General features: G+C 37.3%; 2 protein-coding genes across 7 annotated transcripts in view; both read left to right on the top strand.

The window, feature by feature from the left end:
* slmapa (sarcolemma associated protein a) overlaps positions 1 to 4,525 on the top strand; it is a 91,206-nt gene extending 86,681 nt beyond the window's left edge. For all 6 annotated transcript variants that reach the window (XM_059329482.1, XM_059329486.1, XM_059329485.1 and 3 more), the window contains one exon: positions 2,815 to 4,525. In XM_059329482.1, coding sequence (XP_059185465.1) covers positions 2,815 to 2,907 — 93 coding nt within the window. In that variant the 3' untranslated portion in view covers positions 2,908 to 4,525. The remainder of the gene's footprint in view (positions 1 to 2,814) is intronic.
* Positions 4,526 to 10,174: 5,649 nt separating this feature from the next.
* Positions 10,175 to 18,652, top strand: part of flnbl (filamin B, like) — a 110,270-nt gene continuing 101,792 nt past the window's right edge. Inside the window, 1 exon segment of the mRNA XM_059329480.1 lies at positions 10,175 to 10,514. Within this exon segment, the coding sequence (XP_059185463.1) occupies positions 10,223 to 10,514 (292 nt within the window). The 5' untranslated portion in view covers positions 10,175 to 10,222.

Here is an 18,652-nt window from a genome sequence, read left to right as displayed (position 1 = left end):
GTCGAGAACGAGACAAGACCAAGACTTTGAGGGTTGGAGACCGAGACAAGACCAAGACTTTGAGGGGTGGAGAACGAGACGAGACCAAGACTTTGAGGGGTGGAGAACGAGACGAGACCAAGACTTTGAGGGGTGGAGAACGAGTCAAGACCAAGACTTTGAGGGGTCGAGAACTAGAGAAGACCAAGACTTTGAGGGGTGAAGAACAAGACGAGACCAAGACTTTGAGGGGTCGAGAACGAGACAAGACCAAGACTTTGAGGGGTCGAGAACGAGACGAGACCAAGACTTTGAGGGGTCGAGAACGAGAGAAGACCAAGACTTTGAGGGGTCGAGAACGAGACGAGACCAAGACTTTGAGGGGTCGAGAACGAGACGAGACCAAGACTTTGAGGGGTGGAGAACGAGACGAGACCAAGACTTTGAGGGGTGGAGACCGAGACAAGACCAAGACTTTGAGGGGTGGAGAACGAGTCAAGACCAAGACTTTGAGGGGTCGAGAACTAGAGAAGACCAAGACTTTGAGGGGTGGAGAACGAGTCAAGACCAAGACTTTGAGGGGTCGAGAACTAGAGAAGACCAAGACTTTGAGGGGTGAAGAACAAGACGAGACCAAGACTTTGAGGGGTCGAGAACGAGACAAGACCAAGACTTTGAGGGGTCGAGAACGAGACGAGACCAAGACTTTGAGGGGTCGAGAACGAGAGAAGACCAAGACTTTGAGGGGTCGAGAACGAGACGAGACCAAGACTTTGAGGGGTCGAGAACGAGACGAGACCAAGACTTTGAGGGGTGGAGAACGAGACGAGACCAAGACTTTGAGGGGTGGAGAACGAGACGAGACCAAGACTTTGAGGGGTGGAGAACGAGTCAAGACCAAGACTTTGAGGGGTCGAGAACTAGAGAAGACCAAGACTTTGAGGGGTGGAGAACGAGTCAAGACCAAGACTTTGAGGGGTCGAGAACTAGAGAAGACCAAGACTTTGAGGGGTGGAGAACGAGTCAAGACCAAGACTTTGAGGGGTCGAGAACGAGAGAAGACCAAATAAACAAGCCGTGTCGGCCATGTTTGTAGTTCAGCTGGGTGTTTGTGCCCTCCGACCTGACTGACAGGCAGCAGAACCTGGTTTCACTCACAGCTCTTTATTTTAGTTCTGCTGAAACGTGTTGAAGATGAAGGTTTCCCTTTAAATCTGACGTCTCTTTATGAACGTCAGTCACTAACTTCCATCCGCCCTCCTTCCTTCATTCCTTCATTCCTTCATTCCTTCATTCCTTCATTCCTTCATTCCTTCATTCCTTCATTCATTCATTCCTTCATTCCTTCATTCCTTCATTCATTCATTCATTCATTAACTGCCTCTCACTTTCAGGATGTTGGTGCTTTTTTATAAACATTTCTTTGACGCATCATTTCTCCGTCTCCTGCAGCAGGTTTTTATTAGTTTTCCTTCCATCTCTTGCATCCAGTGTGCTGCTGCGTCTCTTTACCTGCTGACAGGTGTTTCTGTTGACTCTTCTTCTTCTTCTCTCTGACTCACTGTGTCATCATCATCATCATCATGTCCGTCCTGTCTGCTGCTTGTTTGTTTGTTTGTTTGGGAATGTGCTACCAGTGTTTCCAGCCGTCTGCTGCGGAGGAAAACTGGTCTGTAATGTTTTTCTGTTTTTTCTACTCAGGTTCCTCCTCGGCCTCCTTTACTTTGCTGCTTCCTCTTATCATTTAACCCTCTGTTGTTTTTATTTCCTCCTCTCCTCTTTTCTTTCCCTGAAGCCCCAAAAGATGATTTTTAAACTATATTTTCTGTTAATCAGAATTTATTCATTATAAAAAATATTTAATATGCTTTTTTTACCGTGCAGCTTTGATTTTATGCACATAGCAACCTTTAAATGGAGAAAACTCCATTAATAAAGCTTTTTATTTCACTTCACCACGTCATACAGTCATGGACAAAAACATTAGACCATTGTTTTCTTTTGTTTCTTGTTCATTTTAATGCCTGGTACAACTAAAGGTGCATTTGTTTGGACAAATATAATGATAACAACAAAAATAGCAGATAAGAGTTTAATCTAAGCGCTGATATCTAGACATTTAACATGTTTTATTGATAATAACCAAAATCATTATCAAGAAATTTGATAAAATATAAAAATATCCATTAAAGAAAAATACATAATAGATATAATTAAATAAAATATATATTAAAAAACAAATTAAGCCAAGAAACTCAAAAAAATCGCAATTACTTTTTGTCAAATGTCAATCAAATTTAAAAAATGTAATAAACAATGGTAAATATGAAAAAAATATAAAAAGCAAAAAACAAACAAAAAAATGTAGAAATACAGAAAGAACATTTTATAAAATTACAAAATATTTTCTAAAAAGTAATAAAAGTATCCATTAAAGAAAATACATAATATATAAAATACATATATTATACAGTATGATACCAACACAATAACAACATAAATTTGAGTAAATTTGCTTAAATATGGCTCATGCATGAGACTTTAATGGTGTTTAACACAATTAACAATGTGAGCACCAAATAAGAACTAATAATAATAATAATAATAACTTTTGGTTCCAAGTAAGAAAAACCATCATCTTTTGACCTTAAGAGGCTTTTTTTAATATATTTGTATTTATTTTAGTTTTATTTCCTGCAGTCCTGTTTACTTTCCCTCTGCTCTTCTCTCTCTCCTCTTTTCTCTCTTTTTATTCTCTCTCTCCATGTTTGTGTGAGCGGCGTCGGTCCTGACGCGGCAGACTTACCTGTTTCCTCTGTGTGTGTGTGTGTGTAGAGCGGCTGGAGCCCCTGGATGCCGGTCATCGCAGTGATGGTCGCCGTGACGGCAGCCGTCCTCTACCCCAACCTCTCCAAGAGCAGCTCCTAGGACACACACACACACACACACACACACACACACACACACACACACACACACACACACACACACACACACACACACACTGGGCTGTGAGGGGAGCATCACTGCTTTACTTGTATAAAGTCTAATTGTACATAATTGTAGAGGGAATATAAAGGTTGTGGTTTCTACAGAGGATTCAGAAGTTTCTTTGGTTTATTTTGTTTTCGTGTTTGTTTCTTGGGGAGTTTTTTTTTTTTTGTTTTGTCGTTTTTATTCTGGGCTCTCTCTCAGCTGTGGTGGGCTGTTCTTTTGGGTTGGTTTTTTTTCTCGTCTCTCTGCTGATTTTGTGGGTTAACGAAGCGTTCAACAGGCCGAGCTTCCACACAAACAAACAGACGTTCACACGTCCCACCGTCAGCGAACGCAACACTTTCCAGCAGGAACGACTCTGAACGTTTGCTGGGAGGAGAATCTGCACACAGACGGCGGTTCAACTTCAGAAAAATACAAAATTACTTTATTTCCACCTGCAGCTCCGTCAGAAGCGGTTTGAGCTGCAGAGATCTCAGACAGATTCACTTTAGTGTTTTTACTGACGACACGCTCATTTCTCCTTTGAAACATCTTCATCTTTAATCTGACTCATTTATTACTTTAAAGCAGCCCACCGCTCTGTGGAATCTGTCTTTTATTACAGCGGTGGCGTTATTAATCAGTTAAAACATTAAACTGTGCAGCAGCTGGAGCTTATTGAAGGTTTAGTTGTTTTTTAGTTTTTCTGCCCGGCGACTGTGTGTCGCTGCTGTTCGTCCTGAGAGTTTCAAACGTTTCAAGCAGGAAAAGGAGTTTAACATGCAACATGTTAGAAACACATTTATGCCACGATGCTATAATAGTCTTTAACTAACAGCAGTAAAACTCCCGGTGGACACAATGAGAAGTTGTAGCTGCCTGGCCAGTAAAAGTCTGCAGCTGACCACAAACGCACCATCAAAAACTTACTAAAATCAGAATGCAGAGATTTAAAACTTTCACTTCAACACAGAACAAAGACAAAAGATCTAATTCTTCATGGTTAAATCTTCTTAAACAGGTGTTTTAAGTAGAATTATTGTTCATCTGCTCATATTTCCCCTTTTTGTATCAATCTGGTCCTGAAAACACGGAGGGAATACTGAGTCGAGCTTCAATTTACAATTATTTTCTAATTATTGGTTCATCTAAAAGTCCATCGCAGCTTCTCAAACAACCATTTGGGTTCTGGATCGACAAAACAAGAGAAAATATTCAGTTTAATATGAAGTCTGAGGGGCTGAAAACAGCATTTTGCATAAATTAATTAACAACCGAGATTTCGGACGTTAGAATGTAAATAACCATTGCATTGATCGACTTCGATGAGTTTTCTGATCGTTGCAGCTCAATAAATCTTTAATTTAATTTAATTTAAAGACAAAGGTAAAGTAAATCCTCGTCGGTCAGATTCTCCTCCCAGTAAAAGTTATAAAGTTTCTGTGGAAACTGTTTCTGTGTCGGCTTGTTTCTGTTTGGTTTTGTTTATTTTCAGTGGAGTTTTTCGGGTTTGGGGGTTAAAACTTGAAGCCAAATTCTTTAAAATAAAAATCTGATTTATTTTTTTTCATTTTTCTGTTTGTTTTTTTTTCTCTTCGGGGCACAAAAAAGAGGCTCAAAGAGCCTCGATGTAACTAACCAACACCACAGGTTGTGTATGTGTGCAGACCAACACACACACACACACACTTCCCTGTTACACACACTCACACACACTCACACACTCACACACACACACACACTTCCCTGTTACACACACACACACACACACACACACTCACTCTCACACACACACTCACACTCACACACACTCACAAATGCACACACACACACACACACACTCAGTGTATGTGTCTGTGTCTGTCAGTTAAAGAGAGAAGCTGAGTTTCTGATTCTGCAGGTTAAAACTCTGAAAACGATCATATTTGGTTGTGATTTGAGATTATTTTGTCAATTTTTTTCAAATCTCAAAAGATTCTGGATGGATCTTAGTTTCAGTCCCAATATTTTATAATAACTCGTTTAATACTTCAGATTACGGCTCATTCTCATCAGTCTATCAAGTATTTTCTTCATAAAATCTTCAGCCTGAAAAACATTTTGGCCCCACAGGCAGTAAAAATGTAAAATAAAATAAATAAATAAATAAATAAATGAACTTGTGTCCAGTTTTCATTTATTCCTGTTGATAAACGAGCTGTTAAACCTGACGAAGCAGAAAATAAAATCAGCTTCTCTCCAGAAAAACACCTGAAATGTTTCAAGCAGACATTAGATGATCCGAGGTGTGTGTTAGTGTGTGTGTGTGTGTTAGTGTGTTAGTGTGTTAGTGTGTTAGTGTGTTAGTGTGTGTGTGTGTGTGTGCTAGTGTGTGTGTGTGTGTGTGTGTGTGTGTGTGTGTTGGTGGACGGGGAGTGTGTGTCGGCTCACTCTGGACTCTTCGTCATCGTTTGTGAACTCTGTCTTGTCTCCGTGTTTAAAGAAGAATTTAAATAAAATAAAAAGGCAACGAACAAATATTCCTGATGTTTAAAGAGAAAACACTACAGTAAGAGAGAGAATTGTAAAATAAAATGTTATTGAATGACGTGCTACTAGACTTATTTTGTTAAAATGTTTAGAGATATGAGAGGGAGCTATGTAGAGATGATGAAGATGATGATGATGATGATGATGTAATGAATATGCAGAGCGATGTTTGGATTAAAGTAGCAAGCTGACCCACCACCCTGCTTCCTGTCCCTCATTCAGCCTTCACAATAAGAGCTCAGCCTTCACAATAAGAGCTCAGCCTTCACAATAAGAGCTCACACTTCACAATAAGAGCTCAGCCTTCACAATAAGAGCTCAGACTTCACAATAAGAGCTAACAGACTTCACAATTAGAGCTCTCAAACGTCACAATAAGAGCTTACAGACTTCACAATAAGAGCTCTCAGACTTCACAATAAGAGCTCGCAGACTTCACAATAAGAGCTCAGCCTTCACAATAAGAGCTCAGACACTTCACAATAAGAACTCACACTTCACAATAAGAGCTCACAGACTTCACAATAAGAGCTCGCAGACTTCACAATAAGAGCTCTCAAACGTCACAATAAGGGCTCTCAGACTTCACAATAAGAGCTCTCAAACGTCACAATAAGAGCTCACAGACTTCACAATAAGAGCTCTCAAACGTCACAATAAGAGCTCACAGACTTCACAATAAGAGCTCTCAAACGTCACAATAAGAGCTCACAGACTTCACAATAAGAGCTCTCAAACGTCACAATAAGAGCTTACAGACTTCACAATAAGAGCTCTCAGACTTCACAATAAGAGCTCGCAGACTTCACAATAAGAGCTCAGCCTTCACAATAAGAGCTCAGACACTTCACAATAAGAACTCACACTTCACAATAAGAGCTCACAGACTTCACAATAAGAGCTCAGACTTCACAATAAGAGCTCGCAGACTTCACAATAAGAGCTCTCAAACGTCACAATAAGAGCTCTCAGACTTCACAATAAGAGCTCTCAAACGTCACAATAAGAGCTCACAGACTTCACAATAAGAGCTCTCAAACGTCACAATAAGAGCTCACAGACTTCACAATAAGAGCTCTCAAACGTCACAATAAGAGCTCACAGACTTCACAATAAGAGCTCTTAAACGTCACAATAAGAGCTCACAGACTTCACAATAAGAGCTCGCAGACTTCACAATAAGAGCTCGCAGACTTCACAATAAGAGCTCACAGACTTAATAAGAGCTCACAGACTTCACAATAAGAGCTCGCAGACTTCACAATAAGAGCTCTCAAACTTCACAATAAGAGCTCACAGACAGTTCGTACGGTTGCTTGAAATCTAAAAAGTGCTTGGATTTTGGATAAACTGCTTGTAAATGCTTGAAACAAAAAAATCTGAAGTAAATAAATAAGGAATTTTTTTTAATAAAATACAAAATATTAAACTAAACTGTCGTTTTGTCTTTTTTGTCATTTTGGGTCTTTTGGGTCATTTTGTTTCTTTTTTAAGTAATTTAGTTTTTTTCTGTAATTTTGTGTCTTTTTTGTAATTTTGTGTATTTTTTGGTCATTGTGATTCTGCCTCCAGCGGCTCCAGGTAACTTGAGTTTGAGACCTTCTGATCTAAAATGTAGCAAAGTGACAAAACATGAAATGGAAAAACTCAACTGGAGAACAGAAACCTTAAAATTATACTTAAATACAGTTATAAAGTAAATTCACCTTCGATGGATTAAAACACAGACGAGACGAGTGGATGAGGTCACACACAGGCCTGGACCTGTGTGTGTGTGTGTGAGTGTGTGTGTGTGTGTGTGTGTGTGTGTGTGTGTGTGTGTGTGTGTGTGTGTGTGTGTGTGTGTGAGTGTGTGTGTGTGTGTGTGTGTGTGTGTGTGTGTGTGTGTACTCTGACATTAGCTGAGTGTGTGTTCACACGACAAACAGGCATCAATCATCCAGCGTGATGATGTCATCCTTCATGTCTGAACCAGTCGAGTCGTTAAAACTCTGAAAGAGGAGAAGAAATATTCGGCACGAAAAATATAATAATATGACCAGTTTATTCCTTTATATTAACACAGCCTGATAATAACAATAATATCTAAAAAAATGTTTTAACGTTTGATAGTTTATTGTTTTAAAGATAGACAAAACAATTGCAACTAATCTAATCAGATACATCAATCAGGTTGAATATAAAATATTAAAATCAAATGGAAACAGTACAATACATTTATATATATAAAATAATATATATAAATAAATAAACTAATAACATGTATGTATATAAAATAAATAATAAAATAATTATATCTATGTATATAAAAATAAATAAACTAATAATATGTATGTTTATAAAATAAGTTAATAAAATAATATGTATGTATATACAAATAAATAAATAAATAAAAGTATATGTATGCATATAAAAATAAATAAATAATATGTATGTATATACAAATAAATAAAAAAAATAAGAAAGTTAATATTTATATATTAATGTATTCTGCTTTGTCAAACTGTTTAAAAATAAACTTTATGAGGCAAAATCTGAAGTATTTATTACATATGAAATATTCTCATTGCAAAAGTCCAAAACAAAGTGGAGCGAACACAGAACTGAGACCTGAAACCTTAAAAAGGTTTAATAGTTTCTTGTTGTGAGCAGAGAGGAAGTGATGAAGACTCTGATTCATGTGATGAAGACTGTGATTCATGTGGAGAAGTTAAAACAACAGAAATGTTTCAAAACGTACAAATCAATAACTCATCAACATGTCGTAACTCCGTTTCCCTGAAGGGTGTGTGTGTGTGTGTGTGTGTGTGTGTGTGTGTGTGTGTGTGTGTGTGTGAGTGTGTGTGTGTGTGTGTGTGTGTGTGTGTGTGTGTGTGTGTGTGTGTGTGTGTGTGTGTGTGTGTGTGTGTGTGTGTGTGTGTGTGTGTGTGTGTGTGTGTGTGTGTGTGTGTGTGTGTGTGTGTGAGTGTGTGTGTGTGTGTGTGAGTGTGTGTGTGTGTGTGTGTGTGTGTGTGTGTGTGTGTGTGTGTGTGTGTGTGTGTGTGTGTGTGTGAGTGTGTTGAGACTTGTTTAGGGTTGGGTTGTTTGTCTGAGCAGCAGGAAGGAAGAACAGAATAAAGTTTATTAAAATAATTATTTTTTATATATATTTAAACTGAATATATTTTGGTTTTGACTGTTTGGCTCATGAGGCCGACTTATCATTTTGTTTTAAATAAAATAGAAAATACAGCAGTTTTAAGTGGAGGAATTTATTTCTGTTTTATGTAACTTTTTACTGTATTTAATTACTGTTCAGGTCCAGATTTAACATGAAAAACATGATTAATTTAAAATGATTAGACTTTTAAAAATAACAATAAACAGTATATTAGGTAGTTAAAATGAGTATTTTCTATCTTTACAAAATAAAAACAATCCTTACATAAATGTACCAATTCAAATAATCTAATAATATATTTAGAATAAATAAAACAATCTGAGAACTGAGTACTTTTACTCTTGATACTTTAAGTACATTTTGATGCTGATACTTTTGTACTTTTACTTCATAAGTTTTGAATGCAGGACTTTTACTGTCAGGAGTCATTTCACAATGTGTATTATAATTTAGTATGTTTGTACATCATTTAACTAATCTACTCTGATTCTTTCTTATTATTTTATCTGCTTATTTACCTTATTGTTGATTCCAATTTAACAATAACTCACTATGAAGCATATACATTAGCACGTATTACTTAAATTGCACTTTTTATTGAAATTTCTCGTCATTGTAGCCAGTTTTTGTCCTGTTCATTCATGTTCATGCAGTACTTTCCAAACTATGTTTAATAATCCTGCATTTTAATGTCATTTTATCTTTTCACAACATTTAAATAATGTAAATTATTTAGTTTGAACATTTATTGAATTGGAGGAAAATCATCTTCAAATCTGCAATTATGTGATTCAAAATTAAATATCAAAAATATCAAAATGTACTTAAAGTACCAAAAGTAAAAGTACTCGTTATACAGAATGGCCCCACTCAGATTATTGTATATGTTCTTAATATATTATTAGATCATTTGTATTGATGCATTTATGTAAGCAGCTTTTCACTGTTTTTAACTATTTAATATACTTTTATGTGGTTTAATTTAATAAACATGCCTATTCACTTTAAATTGATCATGTTTTTTATGTTAAATTTCGACCTAAAAAGTAACTAAAACTGTCAGATAACTGTTGTGGAGTAAAAAGTTGAATATCTGGCTGAGTAGAAGTTTAAAGTTACAAATGTGGAAATACTCGAGTAAAGTACAAGTATCACTATACTGTAGTTAATAACATCTGTAGCATTATATTATAGTTAATAACATTAATAACTGATATTATAGTTAATAACATTAATAACTGCTCACTATGAAACATGAAAACAACAACATGAAGGACATGATATGTAAACATGTTAAACATGTTGAAGAAAAGTGTTGGGGGAGTGTGAGAAATCCGAGCTTTGGGCTTGGCCCCTGAACGCAGCAGCAGCCAGTCAGTCCCCGTGAGGTTTTAAAAAAACTTCAAACCGACTCGAGGAGCCACTGCGGGGACACTCCGAGCTGCCGGGACTCTTCCTGCTCATTCACCGAGGTCCCGACAAGGTTAGCGTCCAGCAGAGAGAATAATAACAGAATAAACCCGCAGATAAAGTTAAATAAAGTGAAATAAAGTGAATAAAGCCGACTTTAGGTTCGAGATGCCGGCCACGGACAAGGACCTGGCGGACGACGCTCCCTGGAAGCGGATCCAGCAGAACACCTTCACGCGCTGGACCAACGAGCACCTGAAGTGCGTCAACAAGCGGATCGGGGACCTGCAGCTGGACCTGGGGGACGGGCTCCGGCTCATCTCGCTGCTGGAGGTCCTGAGCCACAAGAAGATGTACAGCAGGTCCCACCAGAGGCCCACCTTCCGCCAGATGAAGCTGGAGAACGTGTCGGTGGCGCTCGAGTTCCTGGAGAAGGAGAAGATCAAGCTGGTCTCCATAGGTCAGTTCTCATTATTATTATTATTATTATTATTATTATTATCATCATCTAGAGAAGATCAAGCTGGTCTCCATAGGTCAGTCCTTATCATTATTATTATTATTATTAATATTATTAATATTATTATCATCTAGAGAAGATCAAGCTGGTCTCCATAGGTCAGTTATCATTATTATTATTATTATTATTAATATTATTGATATTATTATCATCTAGAGAAGATCAAGCTGGTCTCCATAGGTCAGTTATTAACATTATTATTATTATTATTATTATTATTATTATTATTATTATAATCCTCTAGAGAAGATCAAGCTGGTCTCCATAGGTCAGTTACTATTATTATTATTATTAATATTATTATTATTATTATTATTATAATCCTCTAGAGAAGATCAAGCTGGTCTCCATCGGTCAGTCATCATTATTATTATTATTATTATTATTATTATTATTATTATTATAATCCTCTAGAGAAGATCAAGCTGGTCTCCATCGGTCAGTTATTATTATTATTATTATTATTATTATTATTATTATTATTATCATCATCTAGAGAAGATCAAGCTGGTCTCCATAGGTCAGTCATCATTATTATTATTATTATTAATATTATAATCCTCTAGAGAAGATCAAGCTGGTCTCCATCGGTCAGTTATTATTATTATTATTATTATCATCTAGAGCAGTAGTTCTCAACCTTTTTGAGTCGTGACCCCCAATTTAACATGCATGTTGTCCGTGACCCCCGCTCACTGAACACAATCTCACACACACAGTTCAGATCACCCAAAAAAGAAACAAAATGACCAGAAAAAGACACAAAATGAACAAAAAAGGACACAAAATCACAAAAAAAAGACACTAATTGACCAAAAAAAAGACACAAATTGACCAAAAAGGAAACAAAATGACCAAAAAAAGACACAAATTGAGCAAAAAGGAAACAAATTGAGCAAAAAAGACACAAATTGACAAAAACAATACACACAATGACTAAAGAAGGATACAAAATGACTAAAAAGAGTAAACAAATGACCAGAAAAGACACAAAATGACCAAAAAAAGACACAAAATGACCAAAAAAAGACACAAAATGACCAAAAAAGACACAAAATGACCAAAAAAAGACACAAATTGACCAAAAAGGAAACAAAATGACAAAAACAAGACACAAAATGACTAAAAAAAAGACTAAAACACATGAACACTTTAACACAGTGGAGACAGAGCTGACTTCCAAAATGATTTGGCGACCCCCAGAAATCATCTCACGACCCCAATTGGGGTCCCGACCCCAAGGTTGAGAACAGCTGATCTAGAGAAGATCAAGCTGGTCTCCATCGGTCAGTTATTAATATTATTATTATTATAATCCTCTATAGACATGCTGCAGGATTATATCAGACATCTATAAACTTTACAGCAGCAGGTTTCATGTGCTGCATTAATTATTTTTTTTGAACAATGTTTTTATTAATTTTCAATAACAACATACACAACACATCAACACTCACCACACTAGCCACATAATGAAAAGCAGGCAGACCCCGCTGAACACATATACACAAAAAATAAATTAAATAAAATGAGTAAAAATTAAAATAAAATAAAAAAGTGTGTGAATATAAATAACAATTACAACAAATAATAATATATAAAAAAAATAAAATAATAATAATAATAATAAAAAAAAAATTGTTACACTCATTATGCTTACAGATAAATATAATCTACTGTTGCTTGAGAAAGTCCATTAAGGGTGTCCACACCTCTTCAAATTCTTGCACTTTACCCCTAATTACATAGGTTAGCTTTTCTAATGTAACACACATTGCCATTTCTCTAATCCAAGATTGTGTAGAAGATACTTCAGTCTCTCTCCAAGATAATGCAACCATCCTCCTGGCCTGCAGGAGGCCAAAGTTGATCAGAGTCTTACACTTAGAATTAACAGAAAAGCAATCAGGGTATATCCCTAAAATACAAAGTTTTGCTATACAAGGTACCTTAATACCTGTGATAATTCTTAGAGTGTGGACTACCCTTTTCCAAAAATCTACCAGCTTAGGACATTCCCATACACAATGAATTAAAGAACCTTTCTCAGCCATACATTTCACACATGTATCTGGAATGTCAGGTGACCATTTGTTGAGTTTCTCAGGGGTTATGTATGTCCTCATTAACCACTTGTGTTGTAGCAATTTCATTCGAGTATTAATGGTTTGCGATTGAGCTTTCAAACAAGCTAATGTCCACTCAGCCTCTTCAATATCTTCCTTAATATCTAAACTCCATGCCCTCCTTCTATCATGACTAGATTCCTTATCATGTGATACAAGTGTTTTATATAATGTAGAAATTTGTTGTTTCCCATTCATATGTTTTAACACAATGCCCTCAAGGCAGGACAGTGGTGGCTCGTGTGTAGCCTGGTGCTGCTTTGATGAGATGAAGTGCTTCAATTGTAAGTATTTAAAGAAGTGTTTTTTGGGAATTGAGTATTTCAAACAAAGGTCTTTAAATGTTATTAAAGTGCCCTGAACATATAAGTCTCCAATTTTTTGCACCCCCCTGTCAGCCCAAGCCTGAAAACCACCATCTGCCCTGCCAGGGGCGAACTGGGCATTATCCCAAATAGGTGAAAATTGAGAGATGGGGGGAGTATCACCAATATGTCTATGAGCCTTAAACCATATATCAACAGAGTTTTTAAGGAAGGGATTTGTTGTTTTTTTCTTCAAAGTTTTTAAATCTGCTGAATATAAATATAGGCTTATTGGTAGCTTAGATACTGATGCTTGTTCAATATGAACCCATGCTGGAGGAGAGTGTGTGACAAAATAAAACATAGTACTACGCAGCTGAGCGGCCCAGTAATAATACTGTAAACTGGGCATCTGTAATCCACCCCTATCATAAGGCAGATACAATAATCTGAGTCTTAGTCTGGGTTTTCTATTATTCCAGATAAACCTACAAAATGCAGTATTAATTTCTTTAAAAAATGATTTTGGCAGTGGCAATGGGAGTGACTGAAACAAATATAAGAATTTCGGCAAGACAGTCATCTTAATTATGTTGATCCGGCCAATCATTGATATTGGCATTGTTGTCCATTTTTCAAGCAGATCTTGTACCTCTCTCATCAACGGGTCAAAGTTTGCTTTAACAACTGTATTAATTTGGGGGGTAATCTTAATTCCAAGGTAGGTAAAGCCCTCCCTCGCATTAAAAAAGGGTGTACTTATAACTGGATTGGTTCTTTCTTCTTTGTTCAAAAAAAGTATAGATGACTTTGCATTATTAATACTGTATCCAGAAAACTGACCAAATTTATCAATTAAATGTAGTAATGTCTGTACACTGTTTGATAAGTCCGACAAAAAAAGAATCACATCGTCTGCATACAGCGATATCCTATGTTCATGCTCTCCGATTGTTATACCCGACAAATTGGCTTCAGATCTAATGGACATGGCTAAAGGCTCGATGGCCAAAACAAACAATAGTGGGGAGAGAGGACATCCCTGGCGAGTTGACCTCTCTAACGTTAACGGACTTGATAAATTGTTATTCGTCATTACACATGCTGTAGGGTTAGTGTACAATAATTCTATCCATTTCAGAAAATTTCCCCCAAGTCCATATCTTGGTAACAAGTTAAACAAATAAGGCCACTCAATTCGATCGAAAGCTTGTCTAGCATCTAGAGATAACAGCGCTGTATCCCTGGTATTATTTTTAAAGTGGATTATGTTGAGAACCCTTCTAATATTATGAAAACCCTGACGACTCTGTACGAACCCATTCTGGTCACTGTGTACTAAAAAGGGGATATACTGATCTAGCCTTTTAGCAAGAACTTTACACAATATTTTTGTGTCTACTCCCATAAGACTGATAGGCCTGTAAGAGGAGCAGTCGGTCGGTGTTTTCCCAGGTTTCAAAATAAGAATTATTGTAGCGAGTCTTAAAGTCGGCGGTAATATACCATCATTAAATGACTCGTTAAACATATTTAAAAGTGGAGTCAACAACTGCTTCTGGAAGGTTTTATAAAACTCTATCGGTAGGCCATCAGGCCCTGGAGCTTTGCCTGAGTTGATACTTTTAATGGCCTGCAAAAGCTCTTCCACCGTTATGTCCTTATCCAGGTCCTCTTTAACCTCCTCTGTGAGAGTTTTAAACTGGAGCTGATCAAGAAAGGTATCTCTATAAGTGGGTGTGGGGGAGCATTCTGACGTATACAGTGTCTGATAAAATTCCTTAAATGTATTATTAATATCTTGAGGATCATTTGATATCTCCCCTGATTGAGTAGTTATGCCATTAATGGCTCTTTCAGATTGTGTTTTTTTAATTCTCCAAGCTAACAATTTGCCGGCCTTTTCTCCCTGATCATAAAAGGCCTGGTTCAGCCACAGTAAACTTTTTGCTGCTTTATCAGATGTTAGTTTATTGTATTCCGTTCTTAAAATTAGTAACCGTTTTTGTTTTTCAGGGTCATCTTTATTATTTATATCTATTTCCAAAGATTTTATTTGCTTCTCTAATTTATTAATTTCTGCTTTTTGTTTCTTATTTTTAGAGCTCGTAAAACTAATAATTTGCCCTCTAATATATGCCTTGAAGGCTTCCCATCTAATGCATGCATTAGTTTGGTTAGTATTAATCTGAAAATAATCGTCAATCTTATCTTCTACATATTTAACAAATTCCGGATTTTTAAGCCACTTCACATGCAAACGCCAATTAGGGGGAGACTGTAGAAGCTTTTCCATTTGTACAGACATAGAAATGGGGGAGTGATCGCTGATAACTATACAGTCATACCAACAGTTCTTAATATTGGATACCAGTTCTTGTGACACCAAAAAATAATCAATGCGAGACCTGGACTTATGTATTCCTGAGTAGCATGAGTATTCCAATTTATCTGGGTTAATTTTTCTCCAGATTTCAGATAAGTTTAAGTCTGTGATATATTGTAAAATTGTTTTTCTAGATTGTTTTTTATGGGGATCACATTTTGTAGAGCGGTCTACCAATGGGTTCAAAGTGCAATTGAAATCTCCACCGATAATATTGAAGCCAAATAATGAAGACAAGGTTAAGAAGAAATGTTCAAAAAATTTTGGGTTGTCCTCATTAGGACCATATATACTGACCAAATTCAATGCGTGAGACATGATCCTGCCCTGAGCTATCACAAATCTTCCTTGGGGGTCCCGGATAGTATTGGTAAGTTGGAAAGGAATTGTTTTATGGATAAGAATAAGAACCCCTCGAGCGTAATTGTTATATGTGGCATGTATAACCTGACCAGACCATCTACGCTGTACCTGTTTAAGTTCAGTGACTGTGATATGAATTTCCTGAAGAAAAATTATTTTAGAGTGTAGGTTTTTAAGTCTATTCATTACCTGTTTCAGTTTGGTTATCTTATTGAGTCCTCTGACATTCCAGCTTGTAAATCTTAAATCAGACAGTTTTGGACTTTCCATGTTGGTTCATGTACAGTGAAAGAAATGACCATATTGAGTGTGACCAAAAAAAAAAAAAAAAAGGAAAGAACAGAAAAAGTACAAACTTAACCTGACATATAACAAAACACTTAACCTTTGAAATTCAGTCCCTCCCCCCCTTCCCTTACTTAAACTAAACATGTAAGGGCAAGCACCAATCCACACTAATGAGGAGTGGTTTAACTGTAGGCACTTCTCTCAGACAGCCCACGCGGTCCCCCCCAACCTCGCATCCAATCTGAACATTAAAACATTTATCGTCCTAGAATGAAGCATAGCATTATTATCGCTTCTTGATTTAACTGCCTCAGAAGCCTGTGTTAAATAAACAAGTGTATTGGTCAATAATAGGTGCATCAAATAAAGTGTCCACCAAATATGGTAGTAGCAGCTTTGCATATACTTAAAATAATAAAGTACGGAATAAACACAAATCCATCTTAGCAGAAATGATATTAAACTACTGTGCACCCATATTGTCCATCATATTAGTCATTCTGTAGGTACCTATAATCCTCGGAATTCAGAAGTTTAGGAGTCTGGGATGCAGTTCGCCGCTTCTTCTGGTGTGGAGAAAAGAACTATCTTCCCGTTGTGTAGAACCCTCATTTTGCAAGGACGTAGGGTGAATCCCCGAAAAGTTCCAGCTTCAATGAACTTTCTCCTCACTGCATTGAATGGACTCCGTGCCTTCATGGTTTCCGCTGATACATCTTGAGCAAAGAAGATTTTGTGACCATCATGCGTGAGCGAGCGTTGTTTGGATGTGTTGAAGACAAACTCACGATCCTGAAATCGCAGGAAACGGATGATTACCGCTCTGCTCTGATCCGGTCTTGGTCTTGCCAGAGTGCGGTGCGCTCTTTCCAAGGTGAACGACTTGGCGGCTTCGAGCCCCAGCCAGACCGGCAACATACGCTGGATGTAATCAATCATGGGCTGGGTCTTTTCAGCTTTTTCGGGGAGCCCTACCAGTCTCAGGTTCTTTCTCCGGGCACGATTTTCTAGGTCCTCCATCTTAGACTCTAAGTATGTGATGCGTTTAGCGGCGTCAGTCAGCTCCGTATGCACACTCTGCAGGCTATCTTCGGCGTCTCCGATGCGCCCTTCGGCCTCCGTGAGCCGCTCAGCATTAGCAGTGATGTCATGTTGAAGGTCCGCAAAACTCTTTTGCACAGCATCGACAGAGCTATTCATCTCAGCTATGCGCCTCTCCATGTTGTCGAGTTTTGCCCCAAAGCCATCAAGAGTACTTATCTTGGTGTTCATAGCGGTGACGGTCGCACTGAGTGACTGCAGTTCGACTAGCACCGCAGCTAAGTCACTCCGTGGGCCAGCTGGATCGTTAGCATCATCGGCTACCGCAGTTGTTGTAGTTTTGGGTCTCTGAGAACCACGGGATCTGGAGCTGCTTTCACAGTCTTTAAGGGTTGTTTGTTTAGACATCTTTAAGAAGCGTTAATAGTTATTAAACTAGGACTTTTAACAAAGTTGCGAGGAGCACCCACTCTAAGCTGCCATCTTGGTCCGCGGCTCTACAGCGCCCCTGCTGCATTAATTATTACTGATTGTTTGTTATTATGAGTTATATTAATATTAATAAACCAGTTCACTGGCTTCATTAGTTGATATTTCACAGTAAAGAGTCATTGAGGTGAATCAGTGAATCTGATATTAAATAACTATTAATAACTATAACTTATAAACAGCCTGAGTAAAAACTACAAACTCTTTCTGTGGAGAAAACTCTCCGAGCTGTTTAATGTGTCGCGACTCATTCATTCATCTGGAAGCTTCTCAGGCTCCAAAACCACCAAACTACCAAACTACCAGAACCACCAGAACCACCAGAACCACCAGAACCAGTCCAGCTCCTGGTGAGTCTAAACTCATCAGGGATTCTGGTTTCACTAATATTTGGTTTCCTGGTGAAGTTTTCCCATTTTCAGCCCCAAACAGCGAGTTTTCTCACGGAATCACGGACTCCCTTAGAGAATGTCGCGTTTTAATGTCTGACCGCCGCTAGATACATTATTAATCATCATAATATTCATATATTATATTATCTAGAATCAGTTTGAGCCGCTCTTTAATTCGGCTGAATGTGACTCACATGTGAAGACATTTTAGTTGTGAAATCTTTGGTTTTATAATCAGTTCAGACCGTCTCTGCTTGTGTTTAGCTCGATGAAATAAACTCATTTAAACGTTTATATTTAATAGAAGTTATCGTTATTAGTGTTAGTTCACAGTAAACTCTATCTGGAGTCATTAGCTCGTGTTTTATAATGTTTTATAATGTTTTATAATGTTTTATAATGTTTTATAATCTTAGTTTTGTACTTTTAGTCGGAGACCAAAGTTCAGTCCGACCTTTGTCTTTTATCAGAGTTCAACTTTCTCACATTTCTGAACCAAAACACTCAGATTAAGATCCTAAAACCTCTCAGATAAAGATCCTCCCTCGGTAGAAGCAACAATATGACTTAAATTGCTCTTATTATTAATATTTCTGGTCATTTAGCAGGACCTGTCCCGGTAAGTCACGTACATGCAGCAGTGGCCAAACTGTGTTTAAGAATCCTGCATTTTAATGTCGCTTTACTT

Source organism: Centropristis striata, chromosome 3, assembly GCF_030273125.1.
Source record: "Centropristis striata isolate RG_2023a ecotype Rhode Island chromosome 3, C.striata_1.0, whole genome shotgun sequence".
NCBI lineage: Eukaryota > Metazoa > Chordata > Actinopteri > Perciformes > Serranidae > Centropristis > Centropristis striata.
Note: the sequence above shows the minus strand (reverse complement) of the source record. Positions and strands in the feature narration are given on the sequence as shown.